This window comes from Oncorhynchus mykiss, chromosome 10, assembly GCF_013265735.2.
Source record: "Oncorhynchus mykiss isolate Arlee chromosome 10, USDA_OmykA_1.1, whole genome shotgun sequence".
NCBI classification, from domain to species: domain Eukaryota; kingdom Metazoa; phylum Chordata; class Actinopteri; order Salmoniformes; family Salmonidae; genus Oncorhynchus; species Oncorhynchus mykiss.
In genome coordinates this window covers 9,239,035-9,252,436 of record NC_048574.1, presented here as the reverse complement: position 1 = coordinate 9,252,436, position 13,402 = coordinate 9,239,035, and the positions used below count along the sequence as shown (strand labels likewise).

At 49.2% G+C, this 13,402-nt stretch overlaps 1 protein-coding gene across 6 annotated transcripts in view; it reads left to right on the top strand.

Moving 5' to 3' along the window:
* The window catches only part of LOC110533409 (ankyrin repeat and KH domain-containing protein 1-like), a 47,813-nt gene that overhangs the window by 18,944 nt on the left and 15,467 nt on the right, over nt 1-13,402 (top strand). For 2 of the 6 annotated variants that reach the window (XM_036989634.1, XM_036989637.1), the window contains exons 2-16: nt 553-706; nt 2,392-2,548; nt 4,331-4,493; nt 4,716-4,863; nt 4,967-5,200; nt 5,377-5,471; nt 5,582-5,819; nt 8,105-8,296; nt 8,733-8,842; nt 9,295-9,382; nt 9,574-9,701; nt 10,731-10,874; nt 10,972-11,074; nt 11,253-12,815; nt 13,090-13,211. In XM_036989634.1, coding sequence (XP_036845529.1) covers nt 553-706; nt 2,392-2,548; nt 4,331-4,493; nt 4,716-4,863; nt 4,967-5,200; nt 5,377-5,471; nt 5,582-5,819; nt 8,105-8,296; nt 8,733-8,842; nt 9,295-9,382; nt 9,574-9,701; nt 10,731-10,874; nt 10,972-11,074; nt 11,253-12,815; nt 13,090-13,211 — 3,639 coding nt within the window. Of the gene's footprint in view, nt 1-552; nt 707-2,391; nt 2,549-4,330; nt 4,494-4,715; nt 4,864-4,966; nt 5,201-5,376; nt 5,472-5,581; nt 5,820-8,104; nt 8,297-8,732; nt 8,843-9,294; nt 9,383-9,573; nt 9,702-10,730; nt 10,875-10,971; nt 11,075-11,252; nt 12,816-13,086; nt 13,212-13,402 lie in introns of all 6 variants that reach the window. The other 4 variants (XM_036989636.1, XM_036989633.1, XM_036989635.1 and 1 more) reach the window with 3 other exon arrangements.

Below are 13,402 nucleotides of genomic sequence, written 5' to 3'. Positions count from 1 at the left end.
AAATTATACTGATTCTTGATTTCGACCGGCTGAGAAAAGCTGCCTTCACTTTCATTACTATGCGACAGCCGGCGATCGAATTTGAATATTGAAACAATGTTGCAAATGTCGGAGAAAGACAGCAAGGTTTATTCAAATCTCCGCTGTTAAACTATATGTTAGTCTAAAGGAAATGTGAGAACGTCTAGATGCCTTTTTGATGGTGGAGATTAAGTTTATAAATTGCCTGGCTGGGCTGATGAGACGGTGGATAGCGCAGTCAGATGGAACAGAGTAAATAGGCTTTTTTAAAGTCATATTTAGCTGGTGGTAACTCGTGGAATAGGCACCGGCTGTAATGTGGTTTTAACCAATCAGCATTCGGGATTAGACCCGCCTGTTGTATAAAGCACTGTGTAATAGGAACCACTATTGTTCTCATAAGCTGATATGTATAAAAAATATATATATTACAATGACTCCTTAAGGCGATGGGTTTCTCCCAGCAACTATCTCGAGCAAAATAAACATCAGCATGCTTCCTAACTTTCTCATCTTTCTCCTTGTTTCTAGGTGGAGTCCTTCATATTAGACCAGGAAGACCTGGACAACCCCATGCTAAAGACGGCATCAGAGCTGCTCCTGTCCAGCGCTGCCGACGGAGCTGATCTCAGAACAGTGGACCCAGAAACACAAGCCAGATTGGAGGCTCTGTTGGAAGCAGCCGGTACGTATCGTAGTGGTGTGAACCCTTCACCTGTTACTTTATTTTAATTTTAATTTATTTTGAATGCACTTGATTGATCACTTTTAAATTACGAAGATGTTACATGCTACGGCCGCTTCAGTCCTGTTCTCTTTATCAAATAGGACTGCTGCCCTTTTGGGACTTTGAATGCTGAAACCTGCTTGAAACTCCGCCCAATTTAGTATCAATGCTTAATTAAGGCCTACAATTTAGTTTGTACTTACATACTTTTCTGACGTTGTCAGGCCTGTGTCTGGTGTTTCTGTTCCTACCACTGTGCTGGGACATGACCTCGTAGGTGTGTAGAGATGGCACGTTGCCAGGGAGAAATACCTGCGTAACAAACGCAAGTGCTCAAAATAGATGCTGCACTACAAATCAAATGTATTTCTAAAACCCTTCGTACATCAACTGATCTCTCAAAGTGCCGTACAGAAACCCTCAGCCTAAAACCCCCAAACGGCAAGCAATGCAGGTGTAGAAGCACTACAGCCTGCGTTTACCCTGCTTTGCATGTGGTTGTGTTTTGGTTTCTGTCGTCCACCTACTTCCCATGTTGGATTGTCTATGGGGGAGGGGGTGGGGTAACACTGATCAATTACAGTGATCAGTAAATTTGACTGCAGGGTGCTCACAGGCTAAGTGTTGCAAGGCAATTATCAAACCGGCTACAACTCTCGCTCAGGCCTCTGTTGAGCTAAGCTGAACCAGCCCGTCAAAGCACTTAGCCTTGGTCTGTATAGTTAGTGCCTCACTGCTGCCTCTTTAGAGAAACTAAAAAGCTTTCTGAAACAATGAAAGAAGTCTTTGCGTCTAATTTGATGCGCATGAACCTGTGGGATGGATGGATGGTGTGGTGTGCATCAGGAAGACATGCAGTGTGTTAGCCAGGTCCCAGCCAGTCAGTCAGTGTATGGGGAGTTGGTACAGGCTAGCGCAGCACATGAGATGGTAGGTAGCTAGGCTCGCGGGGGCACCACGGGGAAGATTAACATGAGCAATGGATTTCGATAGAGCAGCAACAGCTTCCGTCATGACTCAACCTTTAGTACACTGCTTCTGTGCATGTCTGCCTCCCATCTATCGTTGTCTGTGTGCAACTGTGTGCATGTCTGCCTCCCATCTATCGTTGTCTGTGTGCAACTGTGTGCATGTCTGCCTCCCATCTATCGTTGTCTGTGTGCAACTGTGTGCATGTCTGCCTCCCATCTATCGTTGTCTGTGTGTAACTGTGTGCATGTCTGCCTCCCATCTATCGTTGTCTGTGTGCAACTGTGTGATTGTGTGTGTGTGTACATTTTAACATCTATGTAACCAATCATGTGGCGCATGCAGTGGTTTTTTGCATACCGCTACTAATACTGGACTCTGTTGCTTCTGTTCTTAAGCTTCAATGTTGGCCGATCATCAGATTCTCTTCCATTAATCGTTAATACGCCCACTTACTCAGTCATGTGATTAGGTCCCGCCCCCCCCCCCCCCCTTTGATATGTTTCCTCAACGCTGTGTTCACAACTTGATAATCCAGACAATGTGTTTGTTCTCTTTACACCTTGTTGCATAGTTTAATTGTGTGTTGCGTGTGTGTGTGTTGCGTGTGTGTGTGTTGCGTGTGTATGCTGCTGTGTGTGTATGCTGCTGTGTGTGTGTGTGTGCGTCTGAAGGTATTGGTAAACTGTCCACCACCGATGGAAAAGCCTTCGCAGATCCAGAGGTGCTACGCCGCTTGACGTCGTCCGTGAGCTGTGCGCTGGACGAGGCCGCCGCCGCTCTCACACGCATGAGGGCCGAAAACACACTCAACGCCAGCCAGGCAGACAAGTATGTATCCCCTCTGCGCTAAGTCTAAACGTTAAGTGCACTACACCATATTCAGGGATCCTCCCTCACACCAGTCTTGTCTAGGCCATATGTTTCCTTTCGACTTGTTGTGCTTTCTTCAAGTTCGCGTGAACATCTGACAATTCCTTAGGTGAGAATCTTTTAAAAGGGGAACAAAATCTTATTCCTATAATTTACAGTGTTACAAATGTTTAATTTTGTCGTTTTAATAATGTTGGTAGCGACGCGTGGAAAAAAAAGTTGCGCCGATCTGTTGCAGTTCAAGTCGACTACAAAACCCGCAATACAATGGTCTCGCTGGGCCGTCTTTAGCATGGGGTTGTCCAGGTCTTCCTGGTCTAATATGAAGGACTCCACCTAGAAACAAGGAGAAAGTTAGGAAGCATGCAGATGTTTATTTTGCTCGAGATGGGTTTCTCCCAGCAACTATCGCCTTAAGGTAGCTAGTTTGCAAACATAACTACGCACAATAATAGCAAAGTCAATAACGGCATGTGAAGTAGCTACAGTAGTTAGCTGTAAAATTGCCTAAAACAAACTGCACTATCAATTTAGGAGTCTACAATCTCACCGTGTTCACCCTGCAGAGTGGAGTCTGATATTTGCAACGGTACCATGAAAAGCACCCTGGACTGAAGAGGCAGACCAATAAGGGAGATGTGTTAGGACCTCTGTTAAATTACACATTTCTGGAGGTTGTTATATTGCAAAACTATTATCAATGGCTCATTTCTAGAGAAGACACCCTCCTGCGTTATGACATCGGCCAGTATTGAAATCTGACGCTTTATTACTGCAACGTTGAAGCTAGGAACGCAAGCATTTCACTGCACCCGCTATAACAACTGCTAAATATGTGTTTGCGACCAATTTAAAAATGTATTTGATTTGTGTGATGTTTTCACAGTGTAAAAGGCATGCCTATTAATTTCCAGTGTCGTGAGGGAGACTTTCTCAATGCTACGTCATACTGGCCGAATTTCTGCCTGCTTCCACGGATATCTGATACACCTGAAAACGTGAATCGATAGGACATCGCACAGAATGAATCTTAACTTCAGCTGTCCTTTCTCCTGGCCTTTGTATTAAGACTGTGGTTGATTTTTAAGTCCAGTGGCAGCTAGCTGATGCTCTGAATAACGCCCATGATTCATAGAAGATGCGTTTTGTCTCTACTGTTCTCTGACTTGATCACTGTTTTACTGAAAAGCTTTAAGGTGCCATATTGGGTCAAAGGCCGTTCATGAAATGTACTGCTCAGTCCTGAGTGAAAATTAATTATTATCAGGTTGAAATAACTTTTTTCAGTTTCCTTGTTTCTTCTATCGGCTATTGAAAATGAGCACGTTTAATGTATTAGTTGGTTTACAGATTACATTAATAGTAATCTGGCCCCCCCAAAAAACGTTTTATTCTGTCTACAAGGAAGGTAACGAACGGAGGACATGTTTCCAATGACTTGTTCAATCACATGCAGCCCAGATAATGTTTTGTAGACAAAGAGACAAAAAGGTGTGAAATAATATAATAAATCCAGAAAAGGGGGAAGACAGACGCTGTTAGAAATATTTAAAAAAAAATTAACAGAGATCCACATGTGGTGGTTCCTGGGGCTCCATCTTCTTACAATGTCTGATATTGTAGCTAAATCTAAATGTACAAATTATATCGATTTAAATAAATACTGCGTGAATTGTGACAACTCCGTTCATCCTATTGATGCTTTGGTCTGCGCAGCCACAGTCCCAGTAATTGTAGCAGTCTGGTTATTTTCAGCCGTAGCTTGGCGGAGGCGTGCTCCGACGGGGACGTCAACGCTGTGAGGAAGCTGCTGGATGAGGGGAGGAGCGTCAACGAACACACAGAGGAGGGAGAGAGTCTGCTCTGCCTAGCCTGCTCTGCTGGTTACTATGAACTTGCACAGGTATAGCGAACACACACACACACACACACACACACACACACTGACCTTTAGCCACTCACAGTATACTGCTAACATTGTTCTGCCTTTCTGTCATAGTTTCCATCCAGTTCGGTAAGCAAATGTAGTTGTATATCCAAATGTTGCAGAGCCAAAACCTGATCCTTTGTGGTTGTTTGGATGTCTGTTTTTAAAACCCCCCGACCGACGTGTGTCCTCCTGCAGGTCTTGCTGGCCATGCACGCTAACGTTGAAGATCGGGGCATCAAGGGTGACATCACGGCCCTCATGGCCGCAGCCAGCGGCGGCTACGTAGACATCGTCAAACTGCTGCTGGTACACGGGGCTGACGTCAACGCGCAGTCCTCCACAGGTGAACACACACACACACGTCAAACACCACTAGGTGCTGTGACCGAGACCAGAAACCAATCACATCTACTTCCCTAAAACACGGACAACTCTGTCCCCGTCAGGTAACACGGCGCTGACGTACGCGTGTGCGGGCGGCTTCCTGGACGTGGTGAAGGTGCTGCTGAAGGAAGGCGCCAACATCGAGGACCACAACGAGAACGGCCACACCCCCCTGATGGAGGCGGCGAGCGCGGGTCACGTGGAGGTGGCCCGGGTGCTCCTGGAGTACGGGGCTGGTATCAACACACACTCCAACGAGTTCAAGGAAAGTGCTCTTACGCTGGCCTGCTACAAAGGTACGTCCTGGACAATGAACCCTTTAGCCGTGCACCGGAGAGATCAGAGGTCTTTATCCAGAAATCAGTGACTCAAGTGATCCACTTATGTTGACAAACCAGTGTGTGAAACAGGAAATGTAATTGTAGGGATGAAGCACCCAGAGCGTTTTTCCCCCTCTTGTCACCACACACAGGGCACCTGGACATGGTGCGCTTCCTGTTAGAGGCGGGGGCTGACCAGGAGCACAAGACCGACGAGATGCACACAGCACTCATGGAGGCTTGTATGGTGAGACGCACACAGAGACGCACACAGAGACGCACACAGAGACGCACACACTATTAAATTGAAGGTGCAGTATGACCGATGAGGTCTCCTGTTCCTCTGCCCCTCTTCAGGATGGGCATGTGGAGGTGGCGCGGTTGCTGTTGGACAGCGAGGCGCAGGTCAACATGCCCGCTGACTCTTTCGAGTCTCCGCTGACGCTGGCGGCCTGTGGGGGCCATGTAGAGCTTGCTGCCCTGCTGATGGAGAGGGGCGCCAACCTGGAGGAGGTTAACGATGAGGGATACACCCCCCTCATGGAAGCTGCACGAGAGGGCCACGAGGAGATGGTGGCGCTGCTTTTGGCACAAGGTATGGCCTTCTCTTGCTCTCTGGTTTGAATGAAACTAGTGTTCCCAGTAGATAGGTTCTCCCTACTATATTGAGCCTCCAGCTTTGTGTAAATACAAAAATATTTTTTTTCTCCTTTTTTTTAATGTAATGAAAGGCGAAGGGAGGATACCTAGTCAGTTGTCCAACTGAATGAAAGGGAGGATACCTAGTCAGTTGTCCAACTGAATGAAAGGGAGGATACCTAGTCAGTTGTCCAACTGAATGGAAGGGAGGATACCTAGTCAGTTGTCCAACTGAATGGAAGGGAGGATACCTAGTCAGTTGTCCAACTGAATGGAAGGGAGGATACCTAGTCAGTTGTCCAACTGAATGGAAGGGGGGATACCTAGTCAGTTGTCCAACTGAATGGAAGGGAGGATACCTAGTCAGTTGTCCAACTGAATGGAAGGGAGGATACCTAGTCAGTTGTCCAACTGAATGGAAGGGGGGATACCTAGTCAGTTGTCCAACTGAATGAAAGGGGGGATACCTAGTCAGTTGTCCAACTGAATGAAAGGGGGGATACCTAGTCAGTTGTCCAACTGAATGGAAGGGGGGATACCTAGTCAGTTGTCCAACTGAATGAAAGGGGGGATACCTAGTCAGTTGTCCAACTGAATGAAAGGGGGGATACCTAGTCAGTTGTCCAACTGAATGAAGGGGGGATACCTGGTCAGTTGTCCAACTGAATGAAAGGGGGGGGGGGGGGGATACCTAGTCAGTTGTCCAACTGAATGAAAGGGGGGATACCTAGTCAGTTGTCCAACTGAATGAAAGGGGGGATACCTAGTCAGTTGTCCAACTGAATGAAGGGGGGATACCTGGTCAGTTGTCCAACTGAATGAAAGGGGGGGGGGGGGGGATACCTAGTCAGTTGTCCAACTGAATGAAAGGGGGGATACCTAGTCAGTTGTCCAACTGAATGAAAGGGGGGATACCTAGTCAGTTGTCCAACTGAATGAAAGGGGGGATACCTAGTCAGTTGTCCAACTGAATGAAGGGGGGATACCTGGTCAGTTGTCCAACTGAATGAAAGGGGGGGGGGGGGGGATACCTAGTCAGTTGTCCAACTGAATGAAAGGGGGGATACCTAGTCAGTTGTCCAACTGAATGAAAGGGGGGATACCTAGTCAGTTGTCCAACTGAATGAAAGGGGGGATACCTAGTCAGTTGTCCAACTGAATGGAAGGGAGGATACCTAGTCAGTTGTCCAACTGAATGAAAGGGAGGATACCTAGTCAGTTGTCCAACTGAATGGAAGGGAGGATACCTAGTCAGTTGTCCAACTGAATGGAAGGGAGGATACCTAGTCAGTTGTCCAACTGAATGGAAGGGAGGATACCTAGTCAGTTGTCCAACTGAATGGAAGGGAGGATACCTAGTCAGTTGTCCAACTGAATGGAAGGGAGGATACCTAGTCAGTTGTCCAACTGAATGGAAGGGAGGATACCTAGTCAGTTGTCCAACTGAATGGAAGGGGGGATACCTAGTCAGTTGTCCAACTGAATGAAAGGGGGGATACCTGGTCAGTTGTCCAACTGAATGAAAGGGGGGATACCTAGTCAGTTGTCCAACTGAATGAAAGGGGGGATACCTAGTCAGTTGTCCAACTGAATGAAAGGGGGGATACCTAGTCAGTTGTCCAACTGAATGGAAGGGAGGATACCTAGTCAGTTGTCCAACTGAATGAAAGGGAGGATACCTAGTCAGTTGTCCAACTGAATGGAAGGGAGGATACCTAGTCAGTTGTCCAACTGAATGAAAGGGAGGATACCTAGTCAGTTGTCCAACTGAATGGAAGGGAGGATACCTAGTCAGTTGTCCAACTGAATGGAAGGGAGGATACCTAGTCAGTTGTCCAACTGAATGAAAGGGGGGGGGGGATACCTAGTCAGTTGTCCAACTGAAATGTGTCTTCCGCATTTAACCCAACCCCTCTGAATCAGAGGTGCCCTGGGGGGAGGGGGGTTGCCATAATCGCCATCTGATGGCGTTCGAAGCCCGGGGAACAGTGGGTTAAATGCCTTGCTCAGGGGCAGGACGGCAGATTTTCACCCTGTCAGCTCTGGGATTCGATCCAGCAACCTTCTGGTTACTGGAAGGAATGTAATGAAGTCACATGATAATATTTTGAGTTTTGAGCTCATGATCTAATTGGGTTGATGCCGAAGGGACAAGATGGGAGTAGGTTTAGTACTGTTTTTAAAGTGTGTTCCCAGCTGAACCATCTTGAATCCTCCCTCTGTTGTCTGTGTGGTCTGCAGGTGCCAACATCAACGCTCAGACGGAGGAGACCCAGGAGACAGCCCTGACGCTGGCCTGCTGCGGGGGCTTCCTGGAGGTGGCCGACTTCCTCATCAAGGCCGGGGCCGACATCGAGCTGGGCTGCTCCACGCCTCTCATGGAGGCTGCACAGGAGGGACACCTGGAGCTGGTCAAGTACCTGCTGGCTGCTGGTGAGCAGAACCACTCCCCTCTGGACAGCCTCTCTGTCTGTCTCAAAACAAACTCCACCAACCGGTCCTCCCCGCACATTGACTCTGTACCGGTACCCCATCCCCTGTATATAGTCTCGCTATTGTTATTACTTCTGCTCTTTAATTACTTGTTACCCTTTTCATTTATTATTCTTATCCATATATATTTTTTAAAACTGTATTGTTGGTTAGGGGCTCGTAAGTAAGCAGTTCACTAAGGTCCACCACACCTGTTGTTTTCGGCGCATGTGACAATTTTTAAAAATCAACAATTAAAATAAAATTGGATTTTGATCATCATTTCATAAATTATTGAAATTGACTCGGTTATTCCCAAAAACCCACATTTTATATTTGAAGTTTGTAGTTGTTACACCCTCTGTGTGTAATTTGACACCTGTGCTCTTGTCCCCAGGAGCCAATGTCCACGCCACCACGGCGACGGGGGACACGGCGCTGACCTACGCCTGTGAGAACGGACACACAGACGTGGCTGACGTGCTGCTGCAGACGGGGGCTGACCTGGTGAGACCTCCCCCTCTGGAGAAACACACTTCATGTCCATGCACAGACCTATTTTCTTTTTTTGTAGTTGAGTTGTTCACACGTTTGCATAAGTGTGTGTGGGCTTCTTGAATGGCACCCTATTTGTTTTCTAGTGCACTACTTTTGACTGGCGCCCATAAGGCTCTGATCTAAAGTAGTGCACTATATAGGGAATAGGGTCCCTATAGGACTCTGATCAAAAGTAGTGCACTATATAGGGTCCCTATAGGGCTCTGGTCTAAAGTTGTGCACTATATAGGGAATAGGGTCCCTATAGGGCTCTGGTCTAAAGTAGTGCACTATATAGGGAATAGGGTTCCATTTGTGACGCTGTCTCTGTGTTGTGTAGATGCTGGATACGTCGCTGCTTGAATAGGCTCTCTGTTTCTACTTGTGCACGTTACACACTCCTGTCTCTGTTTGTCTTACAGGAGCATGAATCGGAGGGGGGCAGGACCCCTCTAATGAAAGCCGTTAGAGCGGGCCACCTCTGTACTGTACAGTTCCTAATCAGCAAAGGTGTGCTTCTGCTCCTTCACTGTGTAGCAACGCCACACAAAACCACACACACCAGACATCTGACACGTTGTAGCTTGAGCCGCGTGGCTCATCAGATCAGAAACAGTAGAGTATATAAACGTTATAGGGTTGCTGTTGTTTTCCATATGGCCTCAGATTGACCCTGTTCTTGGTCTCTCTCCCTCCACCAGGAGCTAATGTGAACAGGGCGACGGCCAACAATGATCACACAGTAGTGTCTCTAGCCTGTGCCGGGGGCCACCTGGCCGTGGTGGAGCTGCTGCTGTCCCATGGGGCTGATCCTACACACAGACTGAAGGTGAGATCACTTGTCCCAAACTCCTGGGCACAACGGTCTCAGAAGTGACCAGGAAGGAAATCTGATATTAAGATTGTCACACTGCAAGCCTTATAATGGACACCTGTGTAAATAAATCTTTCTCTAACCCCTGTGTAAACAAACCTTTCTCTAACCCCTGTGTAAACAAACCTTTCTCTAGCCCCTGTGTAAACAAACCTTTCTCTAACCCCTGTGTAAATAAACCTTTCTCTAACCCCTGTGTAAATAAATCTTTCTCTAGCCCCTGTGTAAACAAACCTTTCTCTAACCCCTGTGTAAACAAACCTTTCTCTAGCCCCTGTGTAAATAAACCTTTCTCTAGCCCCTGTGTAAACAAACCTTTCTCTAACCCCTGTGTAAACAAACCTTTCTCTAGCCCCTGTGTAAACAAACCTTTCTCTAACCCCTGTGTAAATAAACCTTTCTCTAACCCCTGTGTAAATAAATCTTTCTCTAGCCCCTGTGTAAACAAACCTTTCTCTAACCCCTGTGTAAACAAACCTTTCTCTAGCCCCTGTGTAAATAAACCTTTCTCTAGCCCCTGTGTAAACAAACCTTTCTCTAGCCCCTGTGTAAACAAACCTTTCTCTAGCCCCTGTGTAAACAAACCTTTCTCTAACCCCTGTGTAAATAAACCTTTCTCTAACCCCTGTGTAAATAAACCTTTCTCTAACCCCTGTGTAAACAAACCTTTCTCTAACCCCTGTGTAAATAAACCTTTCTCTAACCCCTGTGTAAACAAACCTTTCTCTAGCCCCTGTGTAAACAAACCTTTCTCTAGCCCCTGTGTAAATAAACTTTTCTCTAGCCCCTGTGTAAATAAACCTTTCTCTAACCCCTGTGTAAATAAACCTTTCTCTAGCCCCTGTGTAAACAAACCTTTCTCTAACCCTTCTGTAAACGCAGAACTGTCTCCATGTATTTGTTCCTTTTTTAATTCTTGATCAAATTCTCCCAAGATCCTGATACTAACGATGACGTGTGTTTTTGTGTCAATCTCTCACCCAGGATGGCTCCACCATGCTGATCGAAGCTGCTAAGGGCGGTCACACCATCGTGGTGTCCTATCTCCTCGACTACCCCAACAACGTCCTGTCGGTCCCCGTGACAGACTTGTCTCAGCTCACACCCCCATCCCATGACACCTCTCCGGTAGGGACTTCTACAAACATGTTTGTTTACTGTTGATGCCAGTTACAAGTATTGATACTAAATATACTTTTCTAATATCCTACCCTAACCCAAACAGGCTCCACGAGTTCCATTCCAAGCCCTGGCCATGGTGGTGCCTCCTCAAGAGCCAGACAGAGTGCCCTCCAACATCACAACACCTCCATCCGTCATCACAAAAGGTCAGATCATACAACGTGTTAACAGCAAATACATTTTCCAACTTTGCCAAGAAGAAAGACCACTAGACCACCATTTGACTGCACAAGGAATCAAAGTGTTACAATATTGCAGTAATCATTGAATGTATGGTACAACCTTGTAGCTAACTGGTTGTGTTGTCCTGTGTGGCTGTCTCAGGTGGCTCCAAGCAGAGGCTGAGCCCCCTACAGGGCAGCCCCGTCGCCGCAGGAGGTCCGGACGTGGACCTGCTGCCTCCTTTCCACCCGTACCAGCCCCTAGAGTGCATCGTGGAAGAGACTGAGGGCAAGCTGAACGAGCTTGGCCAGAGGATCTCCGCTATAGAGAAGGCCCAGCTGCAGTCCTTGGAGCTCATCCAGGGAGAGCCTCTCACCAAAGACAAGATCGAGGAGCTGAAGAAGAGCCGCGAGGAGCAGGTCCAGAAGAAGAAGAAGATCCTCAAGGAGCTGCAGAAGGTGGAGCGCCAGCTGCAGCTCAAGACACAGCAGCAGTTCACCAAAGAGTACATGGAGGCCAAAGGCCTGAAGGACGACCCGGGGCAGCTTGGCCAGGCGGCAGGGGTGGAGCAGCCCGGCACCCCCCTGCCCTTGCAGGCTGCAGAGCCGGGCTCCGACACCGAGGGGGACGGGGAGGGCATCCACCACCATGATGGACAGCCCCACCCCGCCGCTGAGGAAGAGGACGATGAGGAGGAGGAGGAGGAGGAGGAGGACTACGCCAAGCTACCTCAGGTGGACACCATCCTGTATAGACAGGCCCAGGAACCCCCGCCACCCGCTCCTTCTCACACCCAGGCCCTGCCGAGTCCTGCTCCTCCTCACACCCAGGCCCTGCCGTGTCCCGCTCCTCCTCACACCCAGGCCCTGCCGTGTCCCGCTCCTCCTCACACCCAGGCTCTGCAGTGTCCCGCTCCTCCTCACACCCAGGCCCTGCCGAGTCCCGCTCCTCCTCACACCCAGGCCCTGCAGTGTCCCGCTCCTCCTCACACCCAGGCCCTGCAGTGTCCCGCTCCTCCTCACACCCAGGCCCTGCAGTGTCCCGTTCCTCCTCACACCCAGGCCCTGCAGTGTCCCGCTCCTCACACCCAGGCCCTGCCGTGTCCCGCTCCTCCTCACACCCAGGCCCTGCAGTGTCCCGCTCCTCCTCACACCCAGGCCCTGCCGAGTCCTGCTCCTCCTCACACCCAGGCCCTGCCGTGTCCCGCTCCTCCTCACACCCAGGCCCTGCCGAGTCCCGCTCCTCCTCACACCCAGGCCCTGCAGTGTCCCGCTCCTCCTCACACCCAGGCCCTGCAGTGTCCCGCTCCTCCTCACACCCAGGCCCTGCCGTGTCCCGCTCCTCCTCACACCCAGGCCCTGCCGTGTCCCGCTCCTCCTCACACCCAGGCCCTGCAGTGTCCCGCTCCTCCTCACACCCAGGCCCTGCAGTGTCCCGCTCCTCCTCACACCCAGGCCCTGCAGTGTCCCGCTGCTCCGCCCCTCCTGCAGGCCCATTTCTTACCCTCCCATCTCCTGGCCACCCAGCAGTCCACAGACTTCAGTACGGCAGACTACCCCGTCAGCTCCAGCCCCGATCTGGAGAGGGTGATGGTGAACCAGCAGCAGATGTTGTGGCAGCAGTTGACAGACCTGGGACCGGGCCTTCTCACCCAGGCCCCTGAAGGACTCATGGTGGCCACCCCAGCACAGACCCTCACAGATACTTTGGACGACATCATGGCAGGTGTGTTCATTAACACGGTCCTCTCTTTGCTTTGTGCTCTCAGTCCAGGTCTCTTTTTAAAATTTTTAACTCGACTAAAATCAGGAAATAAAACCTCTAACCATTTAAGGACCGCTTGATCACTCATCCTTTTCATTAGCACTGAACTTGGTTTCAGTACATTTTCAACAGACTTTTTCAAATGGTTTTAATCCATCTTGAATTCGAATGGGATGTAGTTATATTTTGAAGGTGGACTAACAACTCTCCTTCCCTCTCGCCCCTGTGACAGCAGCGGTGAGCAGCAGAGTCCCCATGTTGAGCACGACGGCCTCGCCACCAGCACAGACGCCCATCCATTCAGTGTCCCCACACTCTATGCTCCCCCTCTACCCCTCCGTAGACATCGACGCACACGTACGTCACACCACATGTCTAACAATAACACGCTAGTGGGCCTCCCGGGTGGCGCAGTGGTTAAGGGTGCTGTACTGCTGTGCCAGTTGTGCCACCAGAGACTCTGGGTTCGCGCCCAGGCTCTGTCGTAACCGGACATGACCGGGAGGTCTGTGGGGCGACGCAAAATTGGCCTAGCGTCGTCCGGGTTA